General features: G+C 43.4%; 1 protein-coding gene across 2 annotated transcripts in view; it reads right to left on the bottom strand.

Annotated features, from left to right (window-relative positions):
• Positions 1 to 12220, bottom strand: part of zc3h3 (zinc finger CCCH-type containing 3) — a 419425-nt gene that overhangs the window by 195763 nt on the left and 211442 nt on the right. For both annotated transcript variants that reach the window (XM_072468220.1, XM_072468221.1), the window contains exon 5: positions 1541 to 1725. In XM_072468220.1, the coding sequence (XP_072324321.1) occupies positions 1541 to 1725 (185 nt within the window). The remainder of the gene's footprint in view (positions 1 to 1540; positions 1726 to 12220) is intronic.

Below are 12220 nucleotides of genomic sequence, written 5' to 3'. Positions count from 1 at the left end.
GTTTGTCTCGGGAATTCTCTTCCACAGAGAAAAATGGAGCCTGATTTATGGAATATATTCAAGGCTAACTTAGACAACAAATGTTTCATTGACAAGGAAGTCCAGGATTATGGGGAAGAGGAGGAAAGTGGAGTTAAAGTCACAATCAGATCAGCCATAATCTTACTGAATGGCAGAGCATGTTCAATGGGCCAAATGTCCTTCTCCTGCTCTTATGAAAATAATATAGATAGGTTGATGGCATGGGGGACAAATGGCAGATTATATAAAATGAAGGGTACAATTCTGAAGAGTGTGCAGGACAGGTTGAGACTGGTTAATAAAGCAGGCAACATCCTAGGTATTATTAATAGGGGCATAGAGTACAAAAGCAAAGACATTATGCTGAACATGTATAGAACACCGGTTCGGCCTCAACTTTTTTTTTTTTTTTTAATTTGTTCATGGGATGTGGGCTTCGCTGGCTGGGCCAGCATTTAGTGATCTTCCCTGAGGGTATTTAAGAGTCAACCACATTGCTGTGGGTCGGGAGTCACATGTAGGTCAGACCAGGTAAGGACGACAGATTTTTTTCCCTAAAGGACATTAGTGATCCAGATGGGTTTTACGATAATCGACCATGGTTTCATGGTCAACCTTAGACTTTTAATGCAAGATTTTCCAACTTTAAAAAAAATTTGAATTCAAATTTCAACATCTGTCATGGTGGGATTTGAACCCAGGACCCCAGAGCATGACTTTGGGTCTCTGGATTACTAGTCCAGCGACAATACCATTATGCCACTGCCTCTGTCCAGTTCTGGGCACCACACTTTACGAAAGATATGAAGGCATTAGAGAGAGTATAGAAAAAATTACATGTTGAGAATTTCAGTTACGTAGGTAGATTGGAGAATTTCACTGGAGAGGAGAAGATTCAGGAGATTTGACAGAAGTATTCAAAACTTTGAAGGACGTGGACTGTGTCGATATGGAAAAACAGTTCCCACTGGTGGAACGATTGAGAACCAGAGTGAATAGAATTAAGGTAATTAGCAAAAGAAGTAATGATGACATGAGGAAAAATATCTTTTGTGCATAGCGAGTACTTCAGATCTAAAATGCACTGCCTGAGATTGTGGTGGAGGCAGATTCAGTCCAGGAATTCATGAGAGAATTGAATAAACATCCGAAAAGAAAGATCGTGCAGTGCTACCGGTAAAAGACAAGGGGTGAACGGCTTCATTCTATGCTGTAACAGTTGTATGATTTTGTGCTGTATTTGTATCCCTACTTTAAATGTGGCCATAACACAAATATATCCATCAATGCTTTTTCGGGTGCCTCAGATTTCTCAGCAAACAATTTAAAGCAGGCCCTTCCATATCGTTACATTTACATCACAGTCTCTCAAGGAGACAACACAGGACATTCAAATGATTAAAATCAGGAAATAAACTCAAATATTGGGTATTTAAAATTATTTTCAATTCTACCAGGTTTGGATCGCAGTTGAAGTGTCCTTGTTTATTGATCATTTCAGGACAGTTTGTCTCTTTACCTGATTTCACATTGCTCCTTGCACTCGTGACTCCACTTTTGATGGGATTGGCACAGCTTTTAGAAAGCTTATTGGCTGAAACACGGTATAGCACTCCCCCGATGCAGCGCATGCCTTTCATCTTCCATCTCTGCTGAAGGAATCTATAATTGCTGCTCAGTCTTGCTCGGTTCAGAAGTGGTGACCTGCAAGGAAAGGAAAGAGAAAGCTTCAACAAAACACGAATGGGATGTGATCCTGGTGAAAAAACACTTCCAACTAAAACTACGTCCATCAAGACTCCATTGGTCTCTGTCAATAGCACAGTTTCTTTTTGTCCTTTAATCCAAAAACTCAAGATTTTGCTGCTTTGTAGGACATGGAAAATGAAATGACAGCATATAGTAAGAAAGTAATTACTATCTGCAATGAACAGCAAGTGGAGGAAAACACTTGATTCACACTACAGACCCATCTCAGTCACCACAACTGCAGTATGTCATAAGAACATAAGAACTAGGAGCAGGAGTACCGCCATTCAATGAGATCATGACTGATCTTTTGTGGACTGAGCTCCACTTTCCGGCCCGAACACCATAACCCTTAATCCCTTTATTCGTCAAAAAACTATCTATCTTTATCTTAAAAACATTTAATGAAGGAGCCTCAACTGCTTCACTGGGCAAGGAATTCCATCGATTCACAACCCTTTGGGTGAAGAAGTTCCTCCTAGACTCAGTCCTAAATCTACTTTCCCCTATTTTGAGGCTATGCCCCCTAGTTCTGCTTTCACCTGCCAGTGGAAACAACCCGCCCGCATCTATCCTATCTATTCCCTTCATAATTTTATATGTTTCTATAAGATCCCGCCTCATCCTTCTAAAGTCCAACGAGTACAGTCCCAGTCTACTCAACCTCTCCTCGTAATCCAACCCCTTCAGCTCTGGGATTAACCTAGTGAATCTCCTCTGCAAACCCTCCAGTGCCAGTACGTCCTTTCTCAGGTAAGGAGACCAAAACTGAACACACTACTCCAGATGTGGCCTCACTAACACCTTATACAATTGCAGCATAACCTTCCTAGTCTTAAACTCCATTCCTCTAGCAATGAAGGACAAAATTCCATTCGCTTTCTTAATCACCTGTTGCACCTGTAAACCAACTTTTTGTGACTCATGAACTAGCACACCCAGGTCTCTCTGCACAGTATCATGTTTTAATATTTTATCATTTAATTAATAATCCCTTTTGCTGTTATTCCTACCAAAATGGATAGCCTCACATTTGTCAACATTGCATCTCATCTGCCAGACCCTAGCCCATTCGCGTAGCCTATCCAAATCCTCTGCAGACTTCCAGTATCCTCTGCACTTTTTGCTTTACCACTCATCTTAGTGTCATCTGTAAACTTGGACACATTGCACTTGGTCCCCAACTCCAAATCATCTATGTAAATGCTGAACAATTGTGGGCCCAACACTGATCCCTGAGGGACACCACTAGCTACTGATTGCAACCAGAGAAATACCCATTAATCCCCACTCTTTGCTTTCTATTAATTAACCAATCCTCTATCCATGCTACTACTTTCCCCTTAATGCCATGCATCTTTATCTTATGCAGCAACCTTTTGTGTGGCACCTTGTCAAAGGCTTTCTGGAAATCCAGATATACCACATCCATTGGCTCCCCGTTATCTACCGCACTGGTAATGTCCTCAAAAAATTTCACTAAATTAGTTAGGCACGACCTGCCCTTTATGAACCCATGCTGTATCTGCCCAATGGGACAATTTCCATCCAGATGCCTCGCTATTTCTTCCTTGATGATAGATTCCAGCATCTTCCCTACTACCAAAGTTAAGCTCACTGGCCTATAATTACCCACTTTCTGCCTCCCTCCTTTTTTAAACAGTGGTGTCACGTTTGCTAATTTCCAATCTGCCGGGACCACCCCAGAGTCTAGTGAATTTTGGTAAATTATCACTAGTGCATTTGCAATTTCCCTAGCTATCTCTTTTAGCACTCTGGGATGCATTCCATCAGGGCCAGGAGACTTGTCTACCTTTAGCCCCATTAGCTTGCCCATCACTACCTCCTTAGTGATAACAATTATCTCAAGGTCCTCACCTGTCATAGCCTCAATTGTATCAGTCACTGGCATGTTATTTGTGTCTTCCACTGTGAAGACCGACCCAAAAAACCTGTTCAGTTCCTCAGCCATTTCCTCATCTCCCATTAGTAAATCTCCCTTCTCATCCTCTAAAGGACCAATATTTACCTTAGCCACTCTTTTTTGTTTTAGATATTTGTAGAAACTTTTACTATCTGTTTTTATATTCTGAGCACGTTTACTCTCATAATCTATTTTACTCTTCTTTATCGCTGTTTTAGTAGCTTTCTGTTGCCCCCTAAAGATTTCCCAGTCCTCTAGTCTCCCACTAATTTTGCCAATTTGTATGCTTTTTCATTCAATTCGATACTCTCCCTTATTTCCTTAGATATCCACAGTCGATTTTCCCTCTTTCTACCGTCCTTCCTTTTTGTTGGTATAAACCTTTGCTGGGCACTGTGAAAAATCGCTTGGAAGATTCTCCACTGTTTCACCATAAAGTCTTTGCTCCCAGTCTACCTTAGCTAGTTCTTCTCTCATCCCATTGTAATCTCCTTTGTTTAAGCACAAAACACTAGTGCTTGATTTTACCTTCTCACCCCCCATCTGTATTTTAAATTCCACCATATTGTGATCGCTCCTTCCGAGAGGATTCCTAACTATGAGATCATTAATCAATCCGGTCTCATTACACAGGACCAGATCTAGGACCGCTTGTTCCCTCGTAGGTTCCATTACATACTGTTCTCGGAAACTATCGCGGATACATTCTATAAACTCCTCCTCAAGGCTGCCTTGACCAACCTGGTTAAACCAATCGACATGTAGATTAAAATCCTCCATGATAATTGCTGTACCATTTCTACATGCATCAGTTATTTCTTTGTTTATTGCCTGCCCCACCATAATGTTACTATTTGGTGGCCTATAGACTACTCCTATCAGTGACTTTTTCACCTTATTATTCCCGATTTCCACCCAAATGGATTCAACCTTATCCTCCCATAGCACCGATGTCATCCCTTACTATTTCCCGGATGTCATCCTTAAATAACAGAGCTACACCACCTCCTTTACCATCCACTCTGTCCTTCCGAATAGTTTGATACCCTCGGATATTTAACTCCCAGTCGTGACCATCCTTTAACCATGTTTCAGTAATGGCCACTAAATCATAGTCATTCGCGATGATTTGCGCCATCAACTCATTTACCTTATTCCAAATACTAGGAGCATTCAGGTAAATTACACTTATGTTGGCTTTTATACCTCTGTTTTGAATCTTAACACCTCGATCAGTAACCTCTCCTAAGTTAGATTTCCTCTTAACTTTTCTCCTAATTTTCCTTGTCGTTGAACCCATATCTTCATGTAACAACCTGCCGCGTCGCTTACCATTTATGTTTTTACTTCCCGTTTTATTCCTTTTAGTATTACTGGGCCCATTCACTGAGCTCCCCTCAGTCACTGTACCTTGTACTGTCACCCTTTTTGATTTTTGACTATGGCTTCTCTGCCTTACACTTTCCCCCTTACTGCCTTTTGTTTCTGTCCCTGTTTTACTACCTTCCGACTTCCTTCCGATGAAACAACTGTCCACCCAGTTAAGTGGATGTACTATTTTAAGTCAATATTAGAGCGAGAGTTAGGAGGTTCTCCTGCTGTCTGGGCTAAGATTCATACTGCTGACATCATTAAAGAGTAGGTCCTATGGATATCGTTCTCCAGTATTTTCCAGACACTCCTGCCCCATTTCAAGTTGCAGCCGCAAGGTCTCACGATCCCAAGACACTACTACAAGAATGGGAGTGACTTCTTTGGGCGCAACACATATTTATCATTTAACTAACACTACTAAATCAGATTATCAGGTCATTTATCTTGCTACTCTTTGTGGGACCTGGCTGCGATGTTTCCTATATTATTACAGAGACTACATCTCAAGAGCACTTCATTGCTTGTAAACTGAGGAATGGGAATAAGCCATTTCAATCCCTTGGACCTGTTCAGCCATTCAATCAAATCATGGTTGATCTGTATTTCACCTTACTCACCTGTATATTAATTTCAGTTTTAAAAATTTAAATTAACCTACCCTTAACAGCCTTTTTGCGGCAGATGGGGTGTTGCAGATTTCCGCTACATGCTGTGAATCTGCAATCACTCATGATCAGCCTAGCTACAATTTAAGGTTCTGGGCCGCCCCAAAGAGAGGAAAGGTCTCTATCCATCCAACCTATCAAATCTTTTTTAATCATCCCAACATGTCAATTAGCGTACCCAATAATCAAGCAAACACAAGTCTAGTCTTTGTAAATTGTGCTTATAATTTAGCCCATTTAGCCCTGATAATTAAACTGAAGTACGATTAACAAAATAAGCTGCATTTATTACGTGAAAATGCAGCTCCATACAGTCACAAGCTAATAATACTAAGTCAGAAACATCAACTGGCAGCACGAAACATGAAAAAGTAAAATGTCTTGGCAGCAACTCCTACATAGCTATCAAATTGGATTAATTCAATTATGAATACAGACAAATTAGAAGGAATTCTTCAATACAGAAGCATAAAACTGGCAAAGCTTGACGCAAGATGACAGCATATCATGGGATGGAGCATCCAATTCCAACATATGATAGATTGATGGGGCATGTCGAGGAGATTCCACAGAGGTTCCTAGTAGGATGGAAGTGCCATCCCAGGAAGAATTATCGACTGGTCTGAACAGGATAGTGAAACGGAGAGGGAACAGAATACATTATTCAAGCATTAGTGCGACTGATGTATGGGGCTCTTCATTTCCTGTATTACATATTAACGGATGTTTAAAGTTGTTTATCGCACAAGAAAACATAAATCAATAGCTTTAAGTTATTACAAGTCAGTGAATAAAGATATTCCACTATTTTTTGTATGTTAGGGATAGTTGGGAGCTGGTTACACAATTACATTTAATTGAGAGATTCAGGTGACTTTGTAACTCAGATTTAACATAGATAGACACCTCCAGACACCTCAAAGCGAATTGAAGGATGTAATCTAATCAAACTAACTGCAAGTAACTGCAAGGCAGCAATCTAACTAGGAAATTAAGATGATTTACAAATAAATTATAAAATTCATGGTTGGGAACTTCCAGTGGCATTATGTTGTGTGTGTGTGTGTGTGTGTTTTTGGGTGCGGAGGGGGGGGCGGGAAAGAGAGGAGATGTGCATGAGGTGGCCCCACTAAGGTACTGTCCTTTCCACTTAGTTCCAGAGATGGTTTTTTGTTCAGTCCCCACTTGTTTAAATGGAATAAGGTGAATATTGGCGAAATGCCTCAAAACCCATGGGGGGAAAAAGCCTGAAAATAGGCGTTTGTCAACTGAATCAGAGGCTGCTCGCAGCTCGTCGGTGGAGAAAATGGCAGAGGCAGCCTCAGTGACTCCAGCCACTCCCTTTACGAGCACCGTGGCGGCAAACCTTAATCGCTGGGAGGCCTTGGCTCCCATTCATTTGGCATTGGAAAGGTTCAACAAAATGGTAAAAGCGCATGGCGATACAATACAAGGCATGGAGGTGGCACTTGAGGCATAGCAACCAGATTGCCCCTCTGGGAGTGGAGATGCCCAGGAGACAAAATATCTGAATTTTGGGATGCCACAGGGGATGGAAGGTACAAATCCCACAGAGTATTTTAGGAAAATGTTTGGGAAGATGGTAGGGGAGAGTGGACGCCTCTCCCGAGCTGGACTGTGACCACCAGACATTCCGACAGAAGTCCCGTCCCGTTGAACCACCGTGAGCAGTAATTGTGAAGTTTCACAGCTTCCAAGAAAAAGCAGCATCGCAACTACAAATGGGAGGGCTACACCATCAGGTTTAATCAGGATGTGAGTGGAGTTGGCAAAGCAGGCGGCGTTCAACAAAGCCAAAGCTGCCCTGTATAAAAGTTGAGTCCAGTTTGGGGTGGTGTACCCAGCATGGTTAAGAGTGACTTTTGAGGGAAGAGACTACTTTTGTGATGCGCCAGAGGAGGCAAATTCCTTTGTCAAGAAGCATGGGCTGGGTGTGGGTTGATTGAGCTTTTTGGATATAGGGTTGATATGTTGAATTGTTAGGGTTCCTGTCTGCATTTTTCGGTTCTTGTTTGAGTTGACTGTTTTGCAAGTTAGACTTGGGTACGGGGTTTAATTTTTAGGTGGGTTTTCTGCTCAATTTGTTTTAACTGTTGTGAAAATATATCGCTTCCTGTTGGAGTACTGTGTTTTAAGGGGGTTTTTATACCTCGTCTTCTTTCTGTGAGCATTTTTCTTCACTCTGGGCAGGAACTACCCTGCTAGCCAAAGAGTTAGCAATGGGAGTGGTTCTGAGGTGTTGACTGCAGCTCACTATATTTGTTCAGTTTTAGATAATGAGCTTAGTGCTGTTATTCTATTTGTGGCTAGGTTTATTAGAAGTAGGTTTGAGTGGTTTATGTTAACTTTACTTACTATTTTCTGTGTGCACATTTGTGTGTAGTAGTGTTTGAGGACAAGGAAGAGCAGGGGGCAGGGAGAAAAGGGTAATTTTCTGATGGTGACTGCAGATTTTTTTTTGTTTAATCTGGTTAGTGGGTTTGGCGGCCATCTTGGGTGGGCCTGGTTGCTGTACTTTCTATGTAACTGTTGGATAATCCCTTTCGGTAACAATGGCTGACTTCAGAGGCGCCCAATTCATTTGGTAACCTGGAATATCAGGGGGTTGACTGGCCTAGTGAAAAGATAGAGGGTATTTGTTTACCTCATGAGTTTAAATGCCGCTGTGGTGTTTTGGCAAGAGATTAATTTGCAGGTCAGGGACCAGACAAGGTTGCGGAAGGGGTGGGTGGGACAAGTTTTTAATTTGAGCTTTGATGGAAGGGCCCAGGGTGCGGCAATTTTTTTCAATAAAAGGGTTCAGTTTTCTGCCACTAAGATCTTAGCTGACTCCAATGGTAGACATGTTATTGTCCGTGGGTCTTTGGTGGACAAATCAATGGTCCTGGTTAATGTCTATGCTCCAAACTGGGATGATACCGGTTTTATTAACAAGGTGCTTGCCTCCATCCCCGATTTGGATTCGCATCAGCTTATTTCTTTATTTTGGGGGGGGGGGGGGGGGGGGGGGGGGGGGGGGGGGGGAAGAGACTTAAACTTTGTTCTGGACCCCAGGATGGATTGGTCCAGGTCCAAATCATCTCTGACTCCATCAGGGGTGACCAAGGCTAGGTGATGAGCATTTTATTTTTTCTCCCCTGGCTATCAAATGTACTTATGTATTGACTTTTGTGGTAGATAGCTGTCTCCTCTCTCCAGTGGAGAGGGTGGGTTACTCGATGATTCGGATTTCAGACCATGCCTCACATTTTGTTGATTTGGCACTCAAGTCAGGTCCCTCCTAGCATCTGCCATGGAGATTGGATACGACATTATTAGTGGACAAGAAATTTTGTGAATGCATGTCTACCACCATTGGGAAATATATTAAATTTAATAAAAGTGACTATATCTCAACTTCCACATTGTGGGAAGCCCTTAAGTTTGTTATCAGGGGGAGATAATTTCTTACAAAATGCAATTCGAAAAGACAGCGAGGGCGAAGCGATAAAGGCTGGTGAACTCCATCCTTTAGGTGGACCATCAGTACTCATTGCCCCACCCGTTGAGTTACTGGCAAGTAGGAAAAAGCTGTGGACACAATTTGAATTATCAAACGATAAGACGGTGGGCCAGCTGCAACGTTCGATGGGTATATTTTATAAATATGCAGAGAAGGCTTCACCAGCTGAGACGACAGGAGGCTTCCTGGGGGATTGAGCAGATACGGGACTCGGGTGGCAGCCTGGTTTCCATCCCGCCTCGGTCAATGTGCCTTTTGAAACATTTTCTCGGAATCTCTAAAGATAGGAGCCCCCAGCGGAGAGTTTGGCCATGACGGATTTTTTAGATGGGTTATCCATTCCAGTGATGGAGGGGGAAGAGGTGGGAAGAGTTGGAATTCCCACTGGGCCCAGAGGAAATGCACTGGGTTGGTGCAGATGGCTAAAGCTCCTGACCCTGATGGCTTCCCCGTTGAGTTTTATAAGAAGTTTGCGGAACAACTGGTCCCTTTAACTTTAGATAACACTCCTTGTCTCGGGGTTCATCTCCCGTCACACTTACACAGGCCTCTATTTCCATGATCCTTACAAAATAGAATGAGGGTACAGAATGTGGGCCGTACTGACCTATTTAGCTTTTAAATGTGGATGCTAAGTTTCTTGCAAAAGTGCTGGCACTGCAGTTGGAGCATCTGGCTCCCAGAGGTGATTTTGGAAGACCAGACTCAAGGGTCGGCAATTTGACAATATATATCGCTTATTAAATGTTGTCCTCTTACACCCCCCACCCCCCCAGCCCCTCCTCAGTGCTTGAACCAGGAGATGATTGTCTCCCTGGACGCTGAAAAAGCGTTTGACAGGGGGGAGTGTGGATACCCGAGAGGTTTGGATTTAGACAAAAGTTAGTATCCTGGATTTGTTTATTGTATAGGGCCCACTGCTAGTATTCGCACAAATGTCTCGACTTTGGACTACTTTCCGCTGAATAGGGCATGAGGCAGGGATGTCCATGGTCTTCGCTCCTGTCTGCTTTGGCAATAGAACTGCTTGACATAGCGCTTCGGTCTTTGAGTAAGTGGAAGCGGATAAATCAGGGAGTGGTGGAGAATAGGGTATCCTTGTATGCGGAAGGCCGGTGCCCATGTCTTTATATTATGGATCCAGTATCCACTATGGATGGGATCATAAGACCATAAGACATAGGAGCAGAATTGGCCATTCAGCCCATCAAGTCTGCTCCACCATTCAATCATGGCTGATATGTTTCTCATCCCCATTCTCCTGCCTTCTCTCTATAATCCCAGATCCCCTTACAAATCATGAACCTATCTATCTCTTTCTTTTTTAAAAAAAATATATTTTATTCAAAATTTTTGGCCAACCATAACAGCACATTGTGTATCTTTTACACAGTAATATAACAATATAAATAACAATGGCCAGTTTTTTAAACAAGAAATAAATAATATATAAACAACATCAAAATTAAAAAACAAAACTAAATGGCAACTGCCTTGTCCCAAATAAATACCCTCCAAAAATACAATCCAGCAGTCCCGTATACAATTACCTATAACAACAACCTATACATATTATACTTATACACTAACATCCCTGAGAGTCCTTCTGGTTCCTCAACCCCCCCCCCCCCCCCCCCCCCCCCCCGGGTTGCTGCTGCTGTCTTCTTCTTTTCCATTCCCTCTATCTTTCTGTGAGGTATTCGACGAATGGTTGCCACCGCCTGGTGAACCCTTGAGCCGATCCCCTTAGGACGAACTTAATCCGTTCCAGCTTTATAAACCCTGCCATGTCATTTATCCAGGTCTCCACACCCAGGGGCTTGGCTTCCTTCCACATCAACAGTATCCTGCACCGGGCTACTAGGGACGCAAAGGCCAAAACATCAGCCTCTTTCGCCTCCTGCACTCCCGGCTCTTCTGCAACCCCGAATATAGCCAACCCCCAGCTTGGTTCGACCTGGACCCCCACCACCTTCGAAAGCACCTTTTGTCACCCCCACCCAAAACCCCTGTAGTGCCGGACATGACCAGAACATGTGGGTGTGATTCGCTGGGCTTCTCGAGCATCTCGCACACCTATCCTCTACTCCAAAAAATTTACTGAGCCGTGCTCCAGTCATATGCGCCCTGTGTAACACCTTAAATTGTATCAGGCTTAGCCTGGCACACGAGGACGATGAGTTTACCCTACTTAGGGCATCAATCCACAGCCCCTCCTCAATCTCCTCCCCCAGCTCTTCTTCCCATTTCCCTTTCAGCTCATCTACCATAATCTCCCCCTCGTCCCTCATTTCCCTATATATGTCTGATACCTTACCGTCCCCCACCCATGTCTTTGAGATCACTCTGTCCTGCACCTCCTGCGTCGGGAGCTGCGGGAATTCCCTCACCTGTTGCCTCGCAAAAGCCCTCAGTTCCATATACCGGAATGCATTCCCCTGGGGCAACCCATATTTTTCGGTCAGCGCTCCCAGACTTGCAAACGTCCCATCTACAAACAGATCTCTCAATTGTGTTACTCCTGCTCTTTGCCATGTTCCAAATCCCCCATCCATCCTCCCCGGAGCAAACCTATGGATATTTCTTATCGGGGACCACACCGAGGCTCCCGTCTTTCCCCTATGCCGTCTCCACTGCCCCCAAATTTTCAGAGTAGCCACCACCACCGGGCTTGTGGTGTTATCTATCTCTTTCTTAAAGACACTCAGTGATTTGGCCTCCACAGCCTTCTGCAGCAATGAGTTCCAGGTTCATCACCCTCTAGCTGAAGAAATTCCTCCTCATCTCGATTTTAAAGGAATATTCTTCCAGTCTGAAGCTGTGGCCTCAGGTTCCAGTTTTTCCTCCTAGTGGAAACATCCTCTCCACGTCCACTCTATCAAGCCCTCTCAACATTCTGTAAGTTTCAAAAAGATGCCCCCGCATCCTTCTAACACTGTACATCCTTCCGAGTACAGACCCAGC

The sequence above is a fragment of the Scyliorhinus torazame genome, chromosome 11 (genome assembly GCF_047496885.1).
Source record: "Scyliorhinus torazame isolate Kashiwa2021f chromosome 11, sScyTor2.1, whole genome shotgun sequence".
NCBI classification, from domain to species: Eukaryota; Metazoa; Chordata; class Chondrichthyes; order Carcharhiniformes; family Scyliorhinidae; genus Scyliorhinus; species Scyliorhinus torazame.
Note: the sequence above shows the minus strand (reverse complement) of the source record. Positions and strands in the feature narration are given on the sequence as shown.